General features: G+C 41.6%; 1 protein-coding gene across 43 annotated transcripts in view; it reads right to left on the bottom strand.

The window, feature by feature from the left end:
• Window positions 1–4,444: 4,444 nt before the first annotated feature.
• Bbx (BBX high mobility group box domain containing) overlaps window positions 4,445–25,675 on the bottom strand; it is a 247,667-nt gene continuing 226,436 nt past the window's right edge. For 31 of the 43 annotated variants that reach the window (XM_039088363.2, XM_063270541.1, XM_063270552.1 and 28 more), the window contains 5 exons: window positions 24,062–24,151; window positions 22,692–22,751; window positions 15,926–16,123; window positions 13,912–14,095; window positions 4,445–10,254 (listed from right to left, as the gene is read on the bottom strand). In XM_039088363.2, coding sequence (XP_038944291.1) covers window positions 10,167–10,254; window positions 13,912–14,095; window positions 15,926–16,123; window positions 22,692–22,751; window positions 24,062–24,151 — 620 coding nt within the window. In that variant the 3' untranslated portion in view covers window positions 4,445–10,166. The remainder of the gene's footprint in view (window positions 10,255–13,911; window positions 14,096–15,925; window positions 16,124–22,691; window positions 22,752–24,061; window positions 24,152–25,675) is intronic. The other 12 variants (XM_063270545.1, XM_063270544.1, XM_063270558.1 and 9 more) reach the window with 5 other exon arrangements.

Here is a 25,675-nt window from a genome sequence, read left to right as displayed (position 1 = left end):
TTTCTCTTTGGCCAAACTAAAGTGAGCATTTACTTTCCAAAGCAGGTACAAAACCTTCAGTATCCACTAAGTGAAAGAATCCCAGAGTCCAGGAGAATAAGCACTTTCCGTCGCAGAGCCTTTCAAGCTAAGCACTTAGGAAGGAAGGCTCCCATCCTCACTAGAACCAAAAGGTAGTGGGGGTAGCTCACACCAACAGGTTGAATCATAGGAAGCCTTTTGCTTTAGGAATCATTCTAGAAAGGAATTCCTAAGTCCTTTGCCCACATTAAAGCAACACACGTGTTCTTTCAATGAGGGGAAAAGTCAACAGAAAGGGAAAGTTTTACAATAGCTTAGTTCGAGAAATTTAATAACTAAAAGTACTTTGATCCCAGTAGTATGCCTAACTCAAGACCGAGATAGAAAGGACAGCATAAGAACGGGCAGATTGAGGGCATCGCCCCATAACACCCTCAGTCTGGATTGTCAGGAGACATCCCATGCCCTGGGATGGTCATCACAGGCCTCACCCCAAGTCTTTTATCCTACATTTGTCAGTCAGAGCTGAGTATCCTTGTTGCAACAGTACTTTCCTTACACCAAAGCCTCTTCTTAAAGAGATTTAAGAATGAAATTCTTTTCAAAGTAGAACAGTATCACATTAAGAGTCTTCAAAGTACAGATTACTGGATCCATCGCCCATAAGCTCTAGCTCTGCTCCTTCAAAGCCTTACGTTTCCAGCTTCCACCCGTCCTTATTGGTCCTGCATTCCAGCACTCTGTATCAGCACACAGATGGTGTTCGGGTGAGCGTGCAAGCTCATGTATAGAGACCTAGACTTTGTTGTCTTTCTGTCTTTCCCATCCCTTTATTTACAGACTCAACCAGTCTCTCTCTTGAATCCAGAGCTCATCCCAAGGTCCTTCTCTTCTCTTCCTGATCATTGGGAAAGATGCAATGAAGATCCTGAGACGCCAAACTGGTGTCCTCAGGTTTGCTCAAGGAAACCCATTGTGCTATCTCATAGGCCTTGGCATCTTTTGAAACATTTCAACATCTCGGAGAAATCGAGTGTCCAGTGCAGTGTTACTAACACCTAATTAAGGAAGAATTATGTAAGTACTCCCCCACTTGCCCCTCGCCACCTGCAGCAGACAGAAAGTCTGGTCCCAAGGTCATGGGAACCTTAGAACTGTTTCTACCCCCCACTGGTGCAGCAGTTGGGAGGGTGGGCTCTGCACATTGACTGGGCAGCACAGTAAAGCTGACTCTGATGCCAGGTTTCAGGTGAGCAGGCTCTGAGGAGGACCTGCCATATGTCTGCGTGGGTAGGAGAGAGATGCGCCCACCCTCCATCATGGCAGGTGGAAGCACTGACCCCCAAAGTCATGAGAGCAGAACTGGCTCTGCTCCTTACTGGCTGCAGCATCGTGTGAGCTAGCCGGGGCAGAGCTAACTCACCCTGGTGGTGTGGGTACTTGCTGACTGGCTCAGCTACCAGGCCCAGATCCAGGGCTTTGAGTTGCCCCGCCCCCCATGTCTACGGGGTCAACTATGAGCTGGTGAAGGGGCAAGTCCTCAGAGCCAAAGCTGCAGGATCTCCATAACACAGGACAAAACCAAGATAAGGAGTTACCCATAGGCACATACGCACCCACACACAGTCAGTGGGACCCCTCCCATCACACACACACACACACACACAAACCATGAGGTAGCAATCTGGTAGGTACAAGCTGTAGGCAGCTGAGAACTCTCTGGAGCCAAGGTATGCAACATGAGCCTTGACAACAGTGGGACAAAGCTGATTTTATCTAAGTACAGCTTTGATTTTGACTTGTGAACACAAGATTTTGGTGGAGTTAGCATCAATATGCAAAATTCTTGAGATTCTGTTTTAAAAGGCTTTGGATATTTAGGAGCTTATGTGAAGACCACTGCTCTATTTTTAACACATGATTGAGCCAAGACAGAATATAGGAGACTTTATTCTATGAGGCAGTGACTAAAAATTTCTAGTATGTCAAGAATTATGTATATTTGGGGAAATTGTATCAATACTGCTTTTTCTATTAAGTGCATTCCAGTAGGAGCTTCAAATTCTGCGGCCAATCATTACCTAATTTTGTATCTATTGTGTGTCTACTGCTTGTATATATCAGTGCTTTTCTGCTGATTTCTGGGAGAGCTCATGCTTGTTTAATTGGTCATTCAAAAATGCTACTGATAGCATTAGAAAAATATTCATCTGAGAATATTTCTTGGGCACATTTCACGCTGCTTAAAAAGATTTGTTTTTAATGTAGAGCAACCATGATCTACTTACATGATTTTTTTATTGGATAGTTTATGTATTTATTCAAATGTTATCCCCTTTCCCCCCCCTCTCCTATCTCCCCTTCCCCTGCTTCTATGAAGATGTTCTCCCTCCCACCCACCTACTCCCACCTCAACACCCTGGCATTCCCCTACACTACCTTCCATCACTTTTTAGAATTTCAACCCTCATGTTTTTCATCTTTCTCTTATGTTCAACCCCACAATAATACCTGTCACAAAATCCCTTAAGGTAAAGGATTTCCAAGGTGAGTCACAAATTTACACTTTTTTTTTTAAAAAAGAACAGTATTTCATTCTTTGCTTTAATTTATAACACACTGACCAGGATTTGTCTTTAAATCTCTCAAAATTTGTCTTCCGGAGCACATCTGAGAGATCTCTACATCCCATGGAAGCCTGGTGGGTAGAGTGGAAGACACTAGGGACTGGGCTAGTGGAGGGGCTCATACAGCTCACACATACACATTACAAAGTTTTAGCCCTGGAATTTTTCAAATCACTTAATCTGAAGAAAAGCACCTAAAACCTCCCCTCCCATCACCTGCCCCCACACTCAAAAGACTTCTTAGAAAGGGCTCTTCTTGATCGGTAAAGGAGAGGTAAACAGCTATTCTTTTTCTCTAATTCCAAATGAACTCCATTCTAGCATATCTATGCTTTGGCCTCATGGGTTTCTTCTGCCTTGAACGTTGTGGAAAAATGGTAAGACAAAATGAATGCATGCTCAATTCAAAGACTGTGTCTGAAATGTCCAGATGCTTCTAGTGCGTGTCTCACTCGGTGCTGGAGTGTAAAGACAAGCAGCACAGATAAAGTAGGGATGGAGAAAATCTCTTGGCTAAAGGGTGTTGGGGGAAACTCTGCCTTTGCATGTACTCGAAGTCTGTAATTCCAAGAAAATGAATGGGTTTGAGATAAATATGCTAACTTCCGTTTCTAGCATCTTAAGTCAGTCATACTGTCTTTACCTCACTTAACTGCTAATCACTTTCTTTTCCCTTGCAACAGTATTGATGCACATAACACTGTATAATTACACATATGCACACACTGTCACTTTTTTTCTAACAGAATTTGTATCTTTAGCAAGGATCCCCCTCTTCTAATAGCCTAAGTCTCCTGATTTTATTCTCGGTAATGGGAAGGAAATATGGATTAACTTTTGTTAATTCATTAGGTAGATTAATTTTACAAAAAACCAAACCTATTCACATACCTAAGTATGAACGATAGGAATTTGACCCATCATCTAGAGTTTTCACACCATTAAATCTCCTAGAACAATTTAGACTATCACACTTTCAAGCTAACCTGAACTTCTCAATTTTCATGTGGAGCTAACATTGTTTGCAACCATGTGTGACCCTTCCACATCCTTGGAATATACTCAAGAACTACGCAAACTTGGACACGGAATGACTAGCACTTCGTGTACATTTACAGTAAAGGCACCATGGCAACATTTTCTATTTCCAAGGCAATGGAAGGAAGTAACACAACCACTTCCAGTAAGTGGTTCCGGGAGGTTCAAAACACAAGTGGGACCAAATCTGTTATTATACATCTATTTTGATATCCATATGGTTTCCAGGACATTTTGATTTTGCATTGAGACAGGGTGGTGCCCATGGCTAGTATGGAACTGCCCTCCTTTTCCTCCCTAAGTGTTGGGAGATGTTCCCTAAGTGCTCCACAGGACTTTTAAAAATAAGACAAGGTTCAGGAATGCTCTACCTATTCAGCTTGAGATTTTAGCTTTCACTGGTAGGTCATGGTCTACATGATGTAACTTACAGTTTTGTTACAATCTAAGGAAGAGGACTCCTGAATGCTCTATTTCTTAAAAGCTCTCATCTCATGTGGCAGGCAGCATAAAGTCATTCTTTCCTTCTGTTGGATTCCCTTCCTCTTTCCACCCTCTACATTAAGGGAAAGCAATCAATTCTCCTCAGAAAATGGTCAGTCTCAGGTGAACAGTGTAAGGTGAAACCATTAACTGATATTCTGAAATGCTTGAAGAGTCCTTTATTATTTTCTCTACTGTTTTTAGTGGACGTGATAACACTGAAGGCACATATTCTATAGTTGGTAGTGAGAACATAAAGAAATGTATTTGAATAATATCTTTAAAATATTTCAAATTTTTATTAAATATTTTATTCAGTTTTAAGATCACAGTTAAAGTACTTTAGCATGTTATACACATGACTTACATGTGCAATTTTTAGAAATATCAAATTAGGTATAAGATTTTGAAGAAATTATATAAATGTGTATATTGACTTTTACTACACATACATCTAAGAAAGCAATAATTCTGTTGTACCATTAACTGGAAATCATTTATTACATGGCATGTTTACACCAACTCTAAAGAGAACCAAGTCAATTTCCAAAGCAAAATAAAAAAAAAAATAAAATGAGCGAATCAGTCATGCTAAAACTGTCAACAGACTTAAGACCTGGGGTCAAATGAAGCTATGGTTAATTTATGACATGTATGTAAGCAGTTCAAACCTATGAGAACCAGTTTATAACCTGGTGTGTGGAACCTCAGGAGGTTTCATCAACCTTTTGACAAATTCCTGAGAGCCAGAGGCTTGTTAGTGCGAATGACATGAAAATGTGGCTGAACACTTGCTTAGCTCAAGGTCCCCAGCCTTCCAGACCCCAGGTTCTGCTGCTCTGAGAGCCCAGGCACTGATGTGAGGTGTCAGGAGACAAGAGCGAGCAAGCAAACACCTTCTGGCGAGCAACAGAGAAGTCAGTGACATTGCATGGAGCATGAGTTTCTCTATGATTCAGGTAAGAGCTTGTGAGGTAAGATTCCTGTTGTGGGTGGGTTTGGAGGCATTCAATCAGACCCTTGTTACTCAGTCACCAGTTCTGGCCCAAGTTATCAGAAAAATCTTTGGAAGTAGTAATAATGTTCACAAAAACTAGTTCTGTGCATGAAAATAAATTTGAAGGCATGATCAGTTTGACCACTGGATGCCAAGAAAGAAAAAAATAAAAAACAACAACAACAAAACAAAAAACCAAAAAAGTCAAAAAAGAACAAAGCAAAACAAAACAGTAGCCACAGAACTTTTGACTACAAAGTTCCTCCTGTGAATTTATCAGTAAAAATCACACCACCACATATAAAATTTGGTCAAAAGAGGAACCTTTTCCTCCCTCATAAATGTGTATTTATATATTTGAAGGAAAGGGTAGCACAGATAGGTGCAGATATACAAAGAAGTCAAACATCTGTCATTTACTTGTTGCTTCTTTGTTCTGAAATGTAAGAAGGTAACGATGTCCCCAAGGAAAAAGGACAGTCACTCGGCATGGAGTATAACCAACTTAGCTATCACTTCCAAACACAAGCAAAGTAGTCCATCAAACCCTGACGCTTCATCAGACACACGGTTCCATGAACTACACAGATGCTTTCGTTTTCATTACACACATGTTGTTAGTTAATCTAAGTAAGACTTTAACAATCCCCAAACTCAAAACCAAGTCCAGTCTAACTCTTTGGGAATGCCTGTATAAACAGAAATGACATCTAATTAGCAATTAGTACACTTTGCATAAAGTGCAAAATAAGGATGTGTGGGGAGAAGCTAAATCCATTTCCATCTAGCTGTCACTCCAAACACTTCTACAGGTCAAATGTGATAAGCACTTGCTCCTACTGCCCATCACCGCAAGGCGTTGTTCTCTCTGGAGAAGTCGGTTTTGTGAAGTCGGAACACTGCAGTGGAAAATCGTGGCACTGAAAGCAGAGGCGAAAGACAGACTGAAACTGACTTGAAAGCCGAGGTAGCCCATGAGGATTGGCCTTATCTGAGGGCTCCGTGGAGCAGTGCAATCAAAGGTGGTTCTCAACAGCATCATGTCCACCCCAACACTGCCCTTACACATGGTGACTCTGGGCCGCCTCTGATTCTCTTCCTCTCCCCTGATAAGCCAGTGGTGCTTCTCCTCTCTTGAATGGCTGCTGTCCTGCAGCCTCCAGCTGCTGGTCTTCAGAACACTTAGGATGCATACAGTAGTTTAGCAGGCAGCATGGTCCTACTGCTTCACATTAACATCAAATGCCAAGCTTTGAACAGAGTTATGCAGTATTCCCCACCCCACCCTATAAACAAAACACGTTATTCAGTTTTCAGCTAATGTCTGTTCCATAGCAATTTATAATGTGCTTGGTAGTTTACTGAGCCAAAGACTGCAGAGTGCAGACACATTTTTTCTGACTTAGCAAAGCATCTGACTTAGTAAGAAAACAAGGGATTCAACATGCCAGGCTCCACCCCCGACGGTGCAGATGCTCCTTGCTCCTTTCCACTCACAGTGCTGCCATCATTCTTCTCTAGTGAGTGTAAGGACCGGAAGTAGCACAACAATGATCGTGTGGGAACTATTCAGTATGGCTTCCAGGCAACATCTGATAAAACTGTCCCTGACACTTGTGGGGAAGAGGCTGCCAGGATCACATCATCACTCAAGAAGGGGCTGAATGAATTTAGAGTTTTGATTCACCATCTGAGACTAACCTAATTTGGGGACAAGAACCTGTAGCTTCCGACGTGGCTGTGGGACGTTTACAGTACCCAAACAGAACTTGAAGGACACCTTACAGTATTTTTCTTTCACTCAGCTTCAGAGCTGCAGATTTAGTTACTATAATATACTCTAGATACTTCAAAATTACATTGGAAATACCACAATACCTAAAATAAATAAAGGGCTAAAGAAACCTGGAAGAGTACTACGTCTGCACCTGAGGCAGACCCTTCCACTTCCAGCCCTGCAGAGAAGGGCAAGGATGACTTTCAAAAGTTTTATATACAGGTTTGAATCCAGAAATGAAGGTTAAAAGCATAAATATTGACAATTTCAACTAAATGCAAAAATGGTTTCAGAAAGATATGCTACAGTGATTTAGAACAGAACAAAGCAGAACACTGCATTTTGGTTTGCTTGAGATATACATAAGGTGCAACAACTTGTTTGCTTGAGGCTATTCGCCGTGAGACGAATATTAGTGTAGATGGTGCTTGCCAGCAGATCACGAGGACACGTCAGAGCGACACAGCAACATCAGTTTCCAGAAAGAGAGACGAAATGAAGATGACGACACGGATAGGGTGAAGAACAGTGTAACGGACCGAAAGATTTGTGCTAACAAATGTTACCTGAAAATACCAACACCCCTCTCCAGCAGATCCGGGGCATAAGCACAGCTACTGAAATCAAGACCTCACTCAGAGAACTATAAAGCTTTGCAGGATTTCTGCTACTCTCAGTGCCTAACCGCTTAAAAATTAAGCATTTCTAAAAAAGGTTTGTTTTTAAAGAATCTGAAAACAGTCATATCCAGTAAGTCCCTCCCATTCCCACCCCGACTAAAGTAAAAGCCACTGGGGTTTAGGAAAAGCAGACCAGGTAAGATATTAACCACGTAGAAAAAAGTTATCTCATTTGCTTCTTCTTCTTCTTCTTCTTTTTTTTTTTTTTTAAAAAAGGTCTCAGGAATATACAGCAATCTCTTAAAGGACTCTAGTGAAATGTATTGGAGGACGGAGGGAGGGTGCTCTGGCAAAAATAGATCTATTCTAATGTGTTCTAGAGAATAACAAGTTAGTACCATTGTCAAGATGCATGTTCTGCACCAATGCAATTGTTGGTTTTCTATTTTTGTTATTATTTTTTTTGGAGGGGGTTAGCTAATTATCATGTTTAAATCACTGCTAGCAAGTGGTCCAAAACTCCAACAGCCACCAACGTGAGGACCCACCAATTTCCAATCATTCGGTTTTATGTTTTGAAATTTAGAAAATATTATTAAAACAGTTATCATAGTAAAAATAGTACGCTAAGACCTGGGGCTGTCACTTGATTTCTCTCTCTGTGAATGGGGTTAAGCTCCGCCTACTGATTAACTGTTACTAAGTCCTGCTTCCTTCCTCCCCAACGAACATAACGTTTGAGGACATAATTCTAATACTTTGCTGTCCTCCCTACCTGCTTTGGAAAAACAACAAACAAAACAAACCTCCATCTTTTTCAATCCTGTTAGTATTGTTGTACATATTTTCCAGCACCGGAACTGAATATCTACAACCGTGAGAAGCTAGGCCTAGACAGTACTAACAGAGTCATTTTATATGGCTATTAGGTCAGATTACAATTAGAAAAAAATTACAATTCAGTCAAGTATAAATAAGAAAGCTAGATAAAACCATGTAAACTGTCACCATTTAGAGATCTAATTCAAAAGCTTCAAACTCCAGCTAGCACTATCAAAATTCCACCAGTTTGAAAACTATTAAAAATTATTGCTGGGATCTAAAAAAAAAAAAAAATCAAAATTTGGTAGTTTGTGCTGTGATGCAAGAGTGGGGAAATACTTTGTGCTATGGAACAAATACCCTGTAAAATCTGTAGCCTCAGATTAATTTTGATGTATTACTTAGCATCTGTTGCTAGGAAACAAGATACTGTGAACATCAGGTGGTTAAGTCAATATGTTGAATGTTGTAAGCCAGTTAATCCACTTGGCACTGGCATATGGTTGGCTTTATGCTTAAAAGCAACAAAACATAAAAAGGAAACAGAAACTTGTAGGTGGATCTGACTGAGAGGCGCACTTCAGACACACCTCCCCCCTCGTTTACTCAATACTCCCTCAACGATACAAACTCCAAATGGCTCCTAAAGCCTGCAGTGCCTATTAGGCCATGCACAGCAATCACAACCCATCCGGTCTGTCTGTGATGGATGTAAAAGGTCTGAAGCTCCAAGTCCATATGAAGTGAGCATCTTCAATGTGGTTAGAATAATGAAGTAATACTAAGGTCACTTCTGAATAATATTTTTGTCTGTTTTTTTTTTGTTTGTTTATATGAACGATCCATTGGTCACTTAGACCCCCGTGTAAAAATAAAAGAATCCTCAAGGCATGGAAACATCAGTAATCTGTAATCTGCAGGATGCTTCCCCTGTCTGGGAAAATATTTGCCACAATTTGCCCCAAGCAAATTCTTCTTGGTCACTCAAGGCTAAGAAAAAAATTCAGATTGTAAGAACTGTAATATTCTCTTTCTCAATTAATATCTCCTTTCTCCTCCTCTCTCCTCTTCTCTCTCTCTCTCTCTCTCTCTCTCTCTCTCTCTCTCTCTCTCTCTCTCTCTCTCTGCCAGCAAACTACCACTACCACTCTGGTGGCAAATATAAAAGTGCAGAATATATGGACCATGAGGCCGAGCATACACCGCTAACAATGGTACGTCTGCCTGCCCGTGCTGCTTGGGAGTCTCTGGTACAGGCTTTTTAATATTTATTCTACAATATAAATGTAGGTATAACCTATTATATAAACCATCTTAGAACTTAAATCTTCATGTACAAAAGACTAAGAATATCTAATAATAACTAGTGCAGTGCGTCAGGGTTTTCTTGTTTGTTTTGAAAGAAGAACTAGGTAATATATGAAACTAGTTTCCCACTCTCTGGCTGGTAAAAGAGATGCTGGATGAGCTACAGCGAAGGCAGCCTTTTACCGAGTCACCACTGGTCACCATCAAAAGCCTTCCTCCACGCAAAGCAAAGGTGCGGGTCCCTCTGCTTTTGCTCAGTATCACACAGGAACACTGCCCTCAGAAACTGTGGCTTCTGAAACAACAAATGGGCCCAGAATGCTAAGTTCTGCTTCAAGTGATTCTGGGCCGTGTGGGGCAACAGGCCCTTGTCTGCAGTCTGTACTTCCCACCACATGGACTCGCTAGCATCCCTGGTAAAGACAAGGCTAGGGTAGAAGGTAAAGCACAATGTTTTACAATTAAAGGGCGCGTCACTGGTCAGCGCAAGAAATAAGTACAGGAGCCTGCGGCATTTCTTTTGGCTGTCCATCATGGGTGAGTTGAGTTGACCTCTGACCTCTGTAAAACAAAAGGAAAAATGTCACTTACTGAGGGCATATAATCTGAGATAGGCAAGGACCAATGAGTGACAGGAACTTTCCGTTTTCCCACTCAATAGTAATTAATTGCTACTTAAGTCATTTAATTAAAACTGGATTTGTCCTTAGAGCTTTACTTTTTGGGCCTTCCTTTTCCTTTCCTTAAGTCATGTGTTCCCCCTGCTAACCTCTTAACAATGCATTCTCTTGTTGCCCTACAAAGCAAGGCCTTCCACTATGTAGAGATTAAAAAAACCAAAAACCAAACAATAAACAAACAAAACCCAAAAAACTGAAATACCCACACTCCCACAGTATTCTTAAGCAGCTGCTTAAGACATGAACAACTTTCAGCCAAGAGTGATGTTCTATGGTAACACCTTTCTCTTGACACATGGATATTTTAAATGACAATTTCCTATGTTCAATGTGCCCAAAGAGGAAACTTTCCTAATTTGGTTGGAAATACCCAGGTTCACTTCTTAAGATGGATAATACACTTAATTTAAAACTCCAGTTCTCCTGAAGAGAAAGATAGACTGAGACCCAAACAAAGGGGTTTCTTTTTTAACAATAAAAAGAACAAAAATAAACATGAGGCACTGTGGACTTCCATACAATGTCTCATGAGTACAGGAGCAAGACCATCAGTGAAGAAATCAAGTAGTGATACTGAGTTTTAAGTGGCAAGAATATCCAGCCCAATACTTGGACCAAAATCAGTATAATACACAGAGGAAACATTCCTGACACAACAGGAGAATCCATGGAGGATTCTATCTCTTGTGTTGAATCTGTGCCAAAACACGGATGATTTTTCACAATTCTGTATATCTAGTAGTAATACATACATACATACATACACACACACATATGAGAGAGAGAGAGAGAGAGAGAGAGAGAGAGTTTTGAAAGTCCTATTTAAAATTTTTGGCAATTTCAGCCAAGTTTTTGACCCTAAGAAGGCAGGGGTGAACCAACAACATGCTGTGACCAGACAAGCACACTGAGCTATTCCTGCCCTGGCCTACGGTGCATAACACAAGACTGAAAACAGCTGAAATGACAGTAGTGTTTCCTTGGGTTTTATCTTCCAATAAAGTTCAGAACACACAGGACAAAGTGGTGGTTTTAAAACGTAGCAACACCCACTTAATAATTATACCCACATTTCTCTAAGGGGGCAAAAAAGAAAAGTAACTATGTTACATAGAATACTACAGGTATGCAAGATATTAAAGATCTTAGAAACAGAAAACATACTAGGATCAAATTTCTATTAATTTGTTCATTCATGCATGGTTGCTGTTAAATACTAACTTTCCAATATGTTTAGCAGTTTATTTGAGAAAAACGAATTTAAAATGCTGGTTTACAACCTTTATTGTTATGTGTACTTAAAAATTTTAGGAAATACTGGGAAAGGGAAAAAAAGGAAACAAGGAAAAGAGAAAGAACACTAGCATTTGTTAGGCTAGTGGCGTAACTGTAGTAACTGATGCTGTTCTTTCTAATGGGAGGCCACAGGAAAGTCTTACACATAGTATCTTTCTATCCCTACACAGTTAGGGAGCCACGCACCTCATCCATTCACCTACTGCTAGAACAGAAGCCACCTAAGCTGGGACACACACACATGCACACACACACACACACACACACACACACACACACACACACACGCATGCACGCACGCACGCACACAAGCAATGTTTTGTTTTCAACATGTATCAAAAAGAGATGAACTATCAGCAGATATAATTACAACCCAATGTGCATCTGGTCTCACAAAGGTCTCATGAGGCATGCAACTGTGGCAGCAGGAGGGTGTCTGAGAGAACGGGACTAAACACAAGGGCTAGAAAGGAACAGCAATTCACCTGTACTAAGCCAAGTATGGCCTAGCAGGGACAGAGTCAGAATTCACGAGTGCACAGCATGGCTGTGGAGAGCAGGGAGCAGGTTTGCTGAGAGAAGAAAGGCTTGCTTGGGTGCTTTGCTGTTGCTAGAGCTAGCTGACCAGACAATGATGCAATCACAGTAGAAGAGAAGGTTGCATCAGTGAGGGCACTGTGGCCTTTTCTGAGGCCTTTACTATGATTCTCACTGAGTGTGCAAATCCCAGCAGTAGCATTAGCAGCATTAGCAGATCCCAACACTGTCTGCCAGTACTTACTCCCTAGTGGAGGTTGCCTGTGCTAGTGAAAAGAAATGAGAATTCCTGGAGACCTCTGGAGGCTGCATTGAGGGGCCACCATTATTATATTAACTTTATTAACAGGTAAAGGGAGGAGACAGCTAACAGGAGGAGACAAAGCTGCTCCCTGGGCCTTCAGGAGGTAAGAGTGGTGTGCTGGGCTTTCAAAGACTTTGTACTCAACTGAAAGTCTAATAAATAAAGTTACTCTTTAGTGGGGAATCCACTTTGAATAAAACAGTAAAAAACCTGTGTTCTTAAAAAGTCCTTTCGGGGCTGGGGATTTAGCTCAGTGGTAGAGTGCTTACCTAGGAAGCGCAAGGCCCTGGGTTCGGTCCCCAGCTCCGGAAAAATGAACCAAAAAAAAAAAAAAAAAGTCCTTTCTTTCCCAAAGGATTCCCTGAGTAGCAGAAGATAGAACTTAATATGCTTTCTTTGGGAACTTCATTGAGTCCAAAAAAGTCTCATGATTGATCTGGTCAGATCCTTGTTGTAGCTTGTGATTCTTTGGGGATATCGTCATGGTCAACTTAAGGTAAGAAAACTGAGTTGCAGATCAGAAAGTTGAGGAAAAATAATGGGAATCTGTGTCCCATGAGTCAGATGTCAAGATGGACCTTACGATGAACTCACAGTGTTTTGGTGGGATACTGTCATAGCTACCAACAAAATCCTTCTTACCTCTCGGTAATCACTCGCCATCACTCATAGAACATCTCCATGAGGTAAGTGCAACTGTGGTCATTTAAATGAAAAATGTTTCCCTGTGCTTGGATATTTGAGCACTTAGTGCAGAGAGGGTGGTGTTTGGGGAGGTCATGGGACCCACCTCTGAGAGATGAAGCCTGGCTGGAAGAAGTATGTGTCTTTCCCCCACTTCCTGTTTCCTCTCTGCTTTGTACTCTGGGTTGACACTGAGCTCTCAGCTACCTGCTCCTGCCACTATGTCTGCTGCTTCTTGCCATGGCTTCCCACCATGGTGGACTCTTACCCTCTGGAACTACAAGCTCAAATAGACCCTTTCTTTCTTAAGTTGCTTTATTTATAGAGTTATGGAGCAACAGAAAATTAACAAGTACAACCACTCCCAACTCATACAAAACAAGTGCTAGGAGTAAGAGAGGGCAGGCATCATGCTCAGGGTATTGTACTGTTCCCCGACACCTCCTTCAAGATCTAACTCCAGAACACTTAGAGAATCCCAGGAATTGCATGGGAATAAAGTTTAGCCGCAGGATGCCATGATCTTCAGATGAAATACTTAGTTGCCATGTTCGCTAATGTTTCCCACACTGTTAATTCACACGTCTGCTCGTATAAATAACCATGCCCTTGAATTCAGTAGGAAACCCGGAACATTACATGCCATGCCAATCAGTTCTGGAACGGTCAGCTGGTCTCCACACTGCTTCCTCCACACATATTTGATCACTCACTCACCTGTGCACATTCTCCATGGCTGCAACCTCAGCCAGTGCAGCGAGACTAAAGAATGCAGACACAGCAGGCATTTCTGGAGTACTGCTCCGTGGCTCCTCAACCGTAGTGTGTGAGCAATTATCACCGCAGAATGTCTCGGGGACTTTGGGGAGACGCCTCTGCAGCTGCTCCTTTGGTTTGTCATCTGAGGCAGAAGAGAAATCCATCACAGGAGGACCGTTCAGAGAAGGATACTGGGGAAGCACTGTGACAGACAGTGTAGAGAGCTGTTTTTCCTGTCCATGTCTGTCTGCCACCTTCAAGTAGCAAGGATTATACAGAGTCTCTCTCTCCAAGGTAACAAGCACTATTATTAAGCTCAATGGTAACTGTGGACCCTACCCTAAAACTAACTGGAGAGAAAGTATGTTTTATTCACAGTCCAAGAGCCGGTTCAGTGTTGGGATGAGTTGTAACCAAAATAAAACCCGAGAGCCTTGTGTGGTGGTGATACTGTCACAGTAATGTGGGCTCTGGGTCGCATGTAATCTAACAGGATGAATGCACTAAACAAGAGATGTCAGACCTGCTGAGTGCCCACTGGTCACTTCATTCCAAAGCCCTCATGACACAAATCCAAAGGACTTTCCAGTACCCACGAAAAGACAAAGGGAGAGAGTGCTTTCCCTGTTATGCAAACAGTGTAGGAGAGACAGAATTTTAAATAATATTTAAATATAGAAAACCAACAAAAGATATGCTGTTTTAATTAAGCCATAAAAGTGGTATAGTGCTTTCCTATATAAAAGGGAAGTTCTTTCCTAGCATTCCTCTTTTTTTCCTACAAATGAGAATGAATGAAGACACAAATGAATAAGGACATAACAATCTATAAAATGAAAGTTACACACACAAAGTAGAAAGACTATTTGGGAAAAGGGGGCCAGTCAGGGGAGAAGACAGAGTAATGAGAGTTAAACATGATCAAATCATATCACATACATGATTAAGAACATTGTTATGGCACCTACTATTTTAATATACAAGTGAATATATGTGAAATAAAGAAACAAAATGAAAGTCACAGATCAGAATATAGATTAGAAAGTGAGGAGTGGACCAGCCGGAGCAACAGGGAGACATTAGTCTTCACACTGACCTCCCACTCACAGAACCCCACCTCTTCAAAGTCTCCCCTCTGACATGACAGTAGAACGAGGAGTCCCAATCTGTCTGGTTCTAACAATCATTTAAAACCACAGACAAAGAAAAGGGCAAAATTAATAAACTGTCCTCTCCTTCCAATTCAGCAAGAAGTGCGTCTCTGAGAGGACTGATATTCGCCCAGACCACATCAAATGGAAGGCTATGCCTGCTGGGAAGCAGCAACACAGATCACCATGCCTAGCTAACACCCCAAGATTTCCAGGGGATGTTCAGCCATTATCCTACCGTTTAACCTTGAGCCTTTCAGAAAGTTCTACTGTTAAAGAAACCACCAGAAACAAGGAATAGATCATAGCTAAGAAAGAAAGTGGGTAATTTTACTGTCTGTTTAGATCAGAAAAATAAGAAATGCAGACACATTCTCAGGCTCCCCTAGTGGCTTGAATCAGTACTATAGAAAATGCTGAATATATTTTTAGGTCTCTAATTCATTGCCTTGAATATCTAATAATCTGGCTTGTAGTGACGTGAATAGAACACCATGAACTCACCCAGATCCATCTAGTAGCTTTGAAAGTCTAGGCTCGTCTGGAATTTACTCAAGACTGTTTTGGGGCATTCTGATGAAAAGGGCCAACAACCCTTAAGATTGCCTTTCCTCTCTCTCTAGACACTTTCAGAGACACACTTGGAGAGACAGCCATGGCTTCAGGGCATGAAATAGGGGATGTGTGAAGGAGGAAGTTTCAAAGCGCACCAGGTCTTCATTGAGAAGTGACACTTTGCTTACAGTCACTTGGAAGCCAGTGCTGCCATGGTGGACATTTGCTGGCTCTCACAACCTTGACCTACAGATCTTGCTTCTTACCCAGTGTACCTCCTGCTGGTGAGACTCGGCCATCTGCAGTCCTGACAAGGTGTGTGATCTTGGTTTTCCTTGCTTTTCTCTTTTGGCTGCCCACCAAAGGTTCTTGCATTGCTGTTGGCTCTGGAGTGTTGGGAATGGATAGGGCATTTTTAACTTTATAAGCAGGCTCTGTGGTGTTTTTATCTTCTGAAAATATGGCTGAAATGGGAGAAACACAGTTACACACGACATCAGCATAATTCTGGAAAAGATAGGTTTCTGCATGCCTGGCCCATCTGAATGGGAAATTTACACTCAAGAGTTTTCAAAACATTGATACAAAGGAAAAGAAAAAGAAATGAAACATTCCCATAGTTTGTTTACTACTTATTTATATTTTTCTTAAACTTGTAGAGGTTTCAAACACATCCTCTTATGCCTCTTTTATGCTGTGAAGGACGATATCATGTTATGATCAGTAAACATTTCATCAGTGGCCTGTACCCACCAGTGACCTCCACCCCCAGCTCCCTCACTCGATTTTAATTATCTTTAGATCTGGTAGAGAGTTTGATCTGGTAGGTGGAGGTATTAATGTATGTAAACCTCCCACCTGTACCCTAAGTGATCACAAGGTCTGGGTGTGATCAGGTCACCTTTCTGAGATCTTCTGGACCAGTTCAGTTGGGTAGGGTCCTAACAGTACTTTCTTGTTTGAAGACACAGAGATTAATTATGCACTTCCTAAATTCACATTTATAGCTGAGACATTTACCTTTAAGTACCAGGCTGGACTGAGTAGAAGAGGAAATTGTGAGGCTTAAACTTTTCTCATGTATACTGACTTATCAAGTAAGGATAAGATAAACATTGGTCAGGTCAGCATGCAAATGAAAGTCTGAATTCTAGGACAGAGTGAACAAGCTTAATGAGATAATTGAATGAAGCACAGTTCATGGAGAGACTAGGTTTTGGCACTGTAATTGCAAAACCAATAAATCATTTAATAACAGAGGACTGGATTCTCAGTGACTCACATTGATAGTTAGGAAGGTACAGGCCATTAAAGTTTAATTCCTTGGTTTCGATTAAATGGGAATACTTGTCTTGCACACTAACTTCCTTATGTATTCCTCCTTCCCACCCCCTTATTTTGAAATCAAAAAAGGACTATGTAATTACCGTGTAGTAAATATGCTATAGCCCAGCCCTAAGCTCAATGGCTGTTCTTCCTGAGGACCTTGGTTTGATTCCCAGCACCCACGTGGCAAATAATAACCCTCAATACTCCAATCCTGGAACTCAATCCTGTCTTTGGGCCTTGGTGAACACTAGGCACACATGTAATGCACAGATATGCATGCAGGTAAAATCCTTACACAAGGAGGTAAAACACCCATACACATAAAATAAAGAGGTTTATAAAGTAAAAGCAACCAGGTTTCATGATTGGGACTTCTTTTTACAATGCCAGAGGCTGGTCCAAGGTTTCACGCACAAAAAATGTTAAGCACTCTCCTATCAATTTTAGTGGTCACTCAATCTCCTCATGGTAGGCACAGAAATCATTTTTGACAAAGAAAAGGGAAGACTAGGTCAGGAAATCAAGATCTGACATGACAAAGTCCAAGAAAATCAAACAATGAGTATAAATTAAATGACAAGTTCGAAGGTAGGCACTTCGTTAAGCATTCCTTACATATAAAAGCTGGGAGTAGTGGTACACACCTTTAATCCCAGCACTTGGGAGGCAGAGGCAGGTGAATTTTTGAGGTTGAGGTCAGCCTGATCTACAGAGTAAGTTTTAGAACACCAAGAGAAACTCTGTCTTAAAAAACCAACCAACCAACCAAACAAACAAACCCCAAAGTATATGTACAGTATAAAAAGAGCAAAAGAAAAATCCAGTAAGAATAGCTCTTGTGTGAAACTTGCTTGCTGATATAAATACTCCTGTAAGTCTAAATGAAAATTTTAATCTAGCTCTATAGTGATTTTAGATATAGCCTTGTAAAAGGAGGACTACAAATTATTGAGATTTTGTTTTGCCCTGGAAATCTTAGATATCCAAAATGAAGAAGTTGATTCACACTCCAAACACATACGAAAATTACTACAATTCCACTATAATAGAGTATGGACTTGTATCAATATCTCAATCCTGCAACACAAATGGCTGTGTGGGGACAGGCTTAAGGCAGCAATTACCGATTTAACAGCACTGCCTCAAAACTCCTGGTAAGCACGCTTCTAAGCACTGCTTCAAGTTCGGAATCCACAATCAGAAAAGAGGCCTCGTAGAGCTCTCATCATGGTGCTCAGGCTCAGAGGACGGTTCTTTGCTTCTTAGCTTAGCATGGGCCAGTACGAGTATATATGTAAATTCTTTAAATATAAAAGCTCTAATAAAAAATTTCTACAATTCAGTTAGAAATAATTCAAAGAAGTTTAATGACTATACAGCCTTAAAACTCAGAGCCTCAGACGAGTTGAGAGAAGCAGAACCTGGGTTTACAATGAACATCAAACAATGCCTGTTGCACTCCATAAGCTTCAGCTCTGTTTATCCCTTACCTGTCACTCAGGAGGGAGCTCTGCTCACTTCTCTGATATCACTGCCGCTTTACAGGTGGGGAACCCCCAAAACATACGAATTTCCCCTTCTATTTGTCAAAAGAAAAAAATCCAAAACTGGTAAGAAGGGGAAAGCACGGTGAAAAGGTGAAAAGAAAATTGTGTGGGGAAAAGAGGCGAGGGTAAGGCCACGCAGTTTGTAAAACATCATCCGACTTCCAGAGACAAAAGGATTTCAGAGAAACCAGCTACACACACAAGGATTCTCCTCTTGAGCTGCAGTTTCCTAGCTGTGGGACCATGGGTCTCTATGTAAGAATGTGAACTGGCCTGGAATAACTCTAAAGACACTCAGACCTAAAAGGCTGGTTTTTGCCACATAGCCTACAATAATGGTTTTGTAGAAAATAATGGTGTTGAGAAAAATAAGCATCTTTGTCAGCTCCAGGGTCAAGTGGGAGGGATGCTAGTGGATTAGCACTGTTGTAATTGATTTTCACAGGTGAGCCCTGAGGCAATTGCATTCTACTCAGCATTGCTCTTTGTAAAGTCTCTCCAGATGAGCCCGTAGAGACACATTAGAGACCAAAGGCATGGCTGCTACAGGATGGGGTATTGGAGGAGAATTCAGGTCCACATGCAGACAGGAGGGGGAAGTCAAAGAAAGAGCAGCAGCAACAGTCAAGTTCTAGAAGTTAGCCTATTAGGAGAAAGCAAAGTAGCAACAAGTTACAGACTAGGTGAAAAGCAATGTGTAATATAGTTCCATGGGAACTCTGTGTGGGCACCACAGAGTGAATTTATACAGCTAACCCTATTATTATTATTATTGTTATTACTATTATTACTACTACTACTACTACTACTCCTACTACTATTATTTCACCTAAACCTATTATCAGATCTAGAAGTAAACACAGACCCCGCAGATCACTGAGATTTGACAAAGGTGTGGAATAAGAGCCAAGACTGTGTTAGAGAGCTGCAGATTGTAGAGTTAAGGGTCTTGCTTGCCCCACACTTTATCCTGAGATTAAATCTAGAAAATACAGCCATGTGTAGTGGCTTGTGTTAAGGTTCACCCCTCAGGGACAATCTCCTAAGATAAAAGAAGTGGGGAAGGTAAGGGTGCGTCAAATACATAGGCATCTACGACAAAAGAGTCTTCAGCCATACCAACTAAAACAAAAAGTGAGAGGCAGGGCATTCGGGCACACAATCAAACAGCCCTGGAGGAAATCAAGCCCCTCTGCCCCCATTCAAACAAGCAGATGTGTGAGAAAAGAAAGTCTTTGCCATCCAAAAGCACATTAGTCTTTTCTCTTTAGGCTTTTAATTGAACACACAAAGCTCCTCAAGCACAGTAGAACAAGTCCACAGGGAAATTTTCACCCTCGACAGTAACTGTAGCACACGTGGAGTGGATCATCTGAGGGTGATGGTGCCGGCTCACTCCTGGAGCCACATTAGGGCCTCGCAGTAGGAGGCTGCCTTCTTTTCCTAACTACTCCCCAAATGTGCAGCACATTCTTTGGGAAAACAGTGCTGTACTTGGCCTGCACCCCAGGAGGCTACTAGAATCAGGAATTTACATCCCAACTGGGAAATTCAGTTGCATTGAAATCATTATGGCTGTATTTGAAATCTCATTGCCTTCAGTTGGTCTCCCAAGATCTAAAACAAGTCAGAAGCCGAATGAAAAGAGAATGGGAAGAAGGAGCCAGATCTATGATCCTAGGAGACTTTGCTGGAGTTACAGAACAACAGTTCCAAACTTAGGGAAAGATCCAGGTAGGCGGGGTGTACAGATCCCATCTAAAGATCTCCCTGTACAAACACCTGGAACTATGTTACATATTGCAAAGACACAACTCTGGCTGGCTTGGCACTTATTACATAGTCCAGGCTGCCCTAAAGTTCAAGGCAACCCCTCCTACCTTAGTCTCTAGGATGCTGGGATTACAACAAAAGTTGACAGATCTGCTTGGAAAAATGAAACAGCAATGGACAAAGTAAGAGAGAATTAAGTAGAGAGAATTTTGGTTTCTTCTGTCTTTATGGTTTAGTTGACTTTCTTTTTTTTTTTAAATCAGGTGTTTGGGGCTGATAATCCTCCTTAATTCAATGGGGTTACAATCAAAATTGAAAACACAAAAAGAAAAGCCCTCATGAGTACTAAAGAAAAGTGTCACTAAGTACTATCATCACGCCACCATTGTGGAATTAGAAATCTTTAGTAACTGCATTCCATGGAAAGACAAACAGTGGCTACAGTAGGTCTTGTCAGTTAACAAGAAAAATCTTGCCAATTCTAAACCATGGACAATCTCCCCCTTCTCTCTGACACATTCTAAAAGAACTTTGTACCATGGTTTCACTCCATGTCTTCCTATATTTACACCCAGCAAAGCAAAGTTTAATAGACAGTGATGTGGCCCTAGGTGTAGGAAAGAATGACACAAGGGCCTGGGTAGTTCGCAGTGTTACCATCCGAACAATTAAGTCCTGGGGATGCATCAAAGTAAACAACTGAAACAAGGCACTTTAAATTACTAGTGATTTTTCTGGCTATGTAAAGTGAATTTGCACTCTATTATAGGTAAAGGATTCACACTTTTCAGAGCTGGGTCTCCAAAGTTTTGCTCAATATACATCAATAATATATGTCAGTAATTAAGTATCATCAATAACAACTCCAGTTCTATGGACCTCTGGGGACTGCATGGCAGATTCAAAACTGGTTGTCTTGCCTCCTTCCACCCAAGGCAGAACATTAGAGCTGTTACCGTGCCGCTTCTAGCATCACAGCTCCCATTAGACACCAGAGAAAAATCTTCACGAGTTCAGAGAGACATGGAACTTAACATTTATGTATTACCATGCTGGTCATTCCCAAGCTCTGTACTGTACATGAACTACATGTGTGTTTCATACAAAGATAGGGTAAATTATAGTGAGGTCAAGTTATTTGTCCCACCAAACAGTGCTAATTAGTGGCAGGTCTGAGAACACAGATCTAACTCTTGTCAAGTTTCCACATCACTCTGTACTTGCACTCTGCATTCCTGCAGGGTTAAATGTACATAAAAAAAAAATCATTCCAATGGGTGGTGGAGGGGTTGGGTTCAATCATCAAGTCCCCAATATAGTCTTAAGCACAGTCCTGGCCAGCCTAGAACACACTGTGTAGTCCCAGGCTATCCTCAAACTTGTAGTAATCCTACTTCTGCCTCCTGAGTATTGAATTACAGAGGTGGACCACTACACTTGACCCAATTTATTCACTTGTAGTGGATGGTCCACTATGTATAGGTTCCATTTTGTTGATATGAAGGGAATAAAACTTGCACACAGAATTATAAACTGAATATTTCAAAGGTACCACTGACTTTTCAAATGAAGTAACTTTCTTTTTGTTCTTTCTACAAGGTCTCATGTAGCCCAACTAGGCCTCAAACTCACTCTGCAGTTGAGGGTAACGTTTAATCCCCTCCTAATCTTCACCTCTCCAGTGCAGAGATTCACGACTACACCCAGATTTAATGAAGTAACATAACTAATCACTAAAATGGTAAGTCTTTTAAAAGATCTATAATGAAAATATTTTGTTTGTTTGTACGTGTGGAGGGGGTGGTTGGAGGAACAGAAGGAATCTTTACTTGCAGAAATTGACACCAACCTAACGTTTCAATATATGACAATAATTACAATTACATACAGGTAGGGTGTGGGGAACTCATAAGTGACATTTGAACTAGGATGTACTTATGACTAGTTTGGCTGTACATATGCCTCAGGGGAATTGTTTCAACATACCGAGAGGTACTGGGAAATGGGTGAGGGACAACACTCAGCTAGGAATCACTTCTCATAGCTTGCCATGCCTACCTGTTAGTCCTGACTCCTGTGCTCCTACATCACAGACACACTGTTAAAAAACCACTCAAGTCTACAGTCAGTGTGATTAGCAGCAAAGCAGTTTCGATTTAAAATATAAAACAATCTCAATGTGAACATGTATGCCTAATATTGGTTGACCCTACATACATTTTGAATTTTTAAAGACTATAAAATTATTCCATTCTTAGTTTTTTTTTTTTTTTTTTTCCAGAGCTGGGGACCGAACCCAGGGCCTTGCGCTTCCTAGGCAGGCGCTATACCACTGAGCTAAATCCCCAACCCCCATTCTTAGTTTAGATAATGTTTCTTTTACCTTCTGTAGGGTGAATGGCATCCAAGAAAAATTGCTTGTGTGACCATTTATCCCCACTTCCTAAAAATAAGGACAGAAAAGGAAAGGACAGTGAAACTCTAATCCCAGCAACATACACACAGCAGCAAACAAAGTATGCAAAATGACTTGAATATCAAACAACATGCACATCAAACAGAATTTAATTTCAATTATTTTATTCTCAAAACTATTTGCCAAGTAAACAAATGAGACTACTTAAGATATGGATAAAAATAAGTAAATTCTGTCCTTTGTGAAACACGTTGGACTACATCTTGCCTTTCATCAGGACAATGTGAAGGTCAGTAAAAGGAAATAAAAGCTGACATTTTACCTACACTGTAGTGTTTACTCACTGGAGGCGGAGGGAAGCAGATCACGATGTAACGCCAGAAGCTGATGTGAATATCAAACTGAAACTAAGTAAAGGCTGCAGTATAGAAACCTACGGGGCACACACAGCCACACAACATGGAGAAGCCTGAGTACCGGAGCCTGACATGCGGCATAGGTGGCCATGCAAGCGGGGTGCAAACAAAGCCTCAGATGAGCGGGTTAATGGCAGCCGTGACACTGGCATGCAGGACACTGAGGAATTCCAGCCTCCAAGTTCACATGGCTGTACTGCGAGAGATGTGAGGACTTATCTTTTATGTGCAAGAATGAACGTCTTGGCTATGAGAATAGAGATCTTAAGATGAACCCCGAGGAGGTTCAAGGGTCCATCAGGACCACAATAACAATGGATGTTCAGAGAAGGGCGGGAGTTGGTAGAGTGCCCAAGTTCTTAGTGCCCTCTGGAAATAACAGTTCTGTGGCTAAAGGAGATTGAAGAGTCCAGCCAACAAGGAAGCACAGATGGGGAGGAGATGTCACCATTTAGGAGAAGAAAAAAGGGTTGTGAGGATGCTTAATTAACAAAGTGGAGAAACGGCAAATGGCTGGACTTCCAGACTGTAAACCGTAGGATTTGGCAAAGTGGGAATATGTGGCCATTGTACGAAAGGTTGCCAATAGGAGGGAAATAAGAATAGCCAAACAAAATAAATGGATAAGAGGCCTGGAAAACTAAATTATAAATTATACCAAATGTAAATGAGAAACAACATTTTTCGGATTTATATGGAGCTGAGATCAAAGACACAAGTAATGGACTTGAGCAGAGATCTAAATAAAGGAGATTTGCATTGCTACGGAGTGTAGAAAGGATGAGGCCCCATGTCAAGAGCTGATGGCACTGAGCAAGCAAAAGGGAGAAAAGAGAGGAGGTGTGCAGAAGCTTCGCTCAAGGATGAGTCTGGAATGGAGGTGACCAAGAAACCTTAATGGAGGACGGAAGGCACCAGTACCTTTTTCTGGAACATTAGGCTTCTCCTTTTTGTGCTTATATTTGCTGACAATTTTGTGGAATAAGTTCTTTTTCTGAGACTGGAAAGGACCTACAGACAATATTATAAATATATTTTAAGTTCACAAGGTTGCACAAAACAATAGTGTGGGGATTTTTGTTTGTTTTTAATTATCACGCCCTTCTGTGGAATTAGTAAACTGAGTTGCAAGAAGTATTCTCTTGAGATTCACTCATCAAGTGCTCGGCCTACTCTGATCGGCTTATTTAAAACTCAGAGATTTTCCAAGGAAATGTGTTAGGCAAAAGCCTCCATTAGGGCTGGGACTCCCTGGAGGAAGCTGTGGATTTAGTGGGTAGAAGCCGACTATAGTCAGCTAACAGCAGAGAGGTGATAGTCTGAAATAGGGAAGGTTTTTACTTTAGACTCCTAAATGCCACGATGAGATGGAGAGAATGCATGTCTCACTTCTCAGAAACGGATCTTACAAGAACAGCACTCTCAGGGTAACCACCGACCTGAGAGCATTAGATAGATCGCTTTCTGGCCTTTCTGAGGCTAGGGAGGGGTAGGGTGGGTGGGTGATCTAAAAACAGAAGGGCATTTGCTAAAGAAACAGCTCAGAGTCTTAGTCTTTGAGATGAAACAGAACTGCTGTTTTCCGGTTATGGATCAGAACTAACAGTATCCTTCCAGAAGCAGGTTGTATACTATTCACTGCAGATCATCATGTTGGAATAATTTTACATGGCTTCTGTTACCTCATCTATACATGGGGATCAGTACGTGCCTAGATCACAGGTTGGTGTGAGGGTCAAAAGGCTCTGAGTGTGGCAGCTCCCCTGCTGCACCTCCCACTTACTAGTGTCTGCAGCAAGCTCTGCCCTGTGGCTGGTGGCAAACCAATATCCCCATGTGCCTGGCACTCCCACTAGGCCATCCTCCCTCATGAGCATATTTTACACAAACATTATTCCACCCCATTAAAAACAAAAGAGGTGTTGGCATTTGCTCAAGTTTCTCATATCGGTTACTGTCTCCTCCCCCAAATCCTCTGTAGTAAAGCTGTCCTCAGGAGGGCTGCCTACAACCTTCTGCTGTGTGAGGCCCACTCCAACTACATATCTTCCTTACCACTCAAGAAAGCCTGGCTTCTCAGGTCACCTACAGCCCAAAGCTGTGAAAGCCAAATGAGGATTCTTATTGTAGGTAATGGGCTGCTCAGCAGTGCCCGCAGTGACTGCCCACTTGGGTTGCATCCTCTACCTTCCCCACTTCCTTCACCAGGTGGTCCTAGGAGCAGGAGTTTGCTTTGTCTCTTCCTACAGGGACCATTGCCTCTTTGTTTCCTGTGCTTCTCTTACTAGACATCCCAAGGTGGGGACAACAGATTTGCTCATTTCCTGTACTCTCACTTCTTCGGTGATCACTGCAGCATTCAGCTTTAAATACCAGCTACTGGCTGGTGACTCACAAATGTGTCTGCGTAAAATGCTGATGACCTCACACTGTCAAACACGGACATACGAGATTCAGAGAACTGTCATGTCTGCAGCTAAATACCCTTGTTTGCTGCTCCCTAGCATGTAGTCTCAATCCTACTTTACAGATCTT

Source organism: Rattus norvegicus, chromosome 11 (assembly GCF_036323735.1).
Source record: "Rattus norvegicus strain BN/NHsdMcwi chromosome 11, GRCr8, whole genome shotgun sequence".
NCBI lineage: Eukaryota > Metazoa > Chordata > Mammalia > Rodentia > Muridae > Rattus > Rattus norvegicus.
Note: the sequence above shows the minus strand (reverse complement) of the source record. Positions and strands in the feature narration are given on the sequence as shown.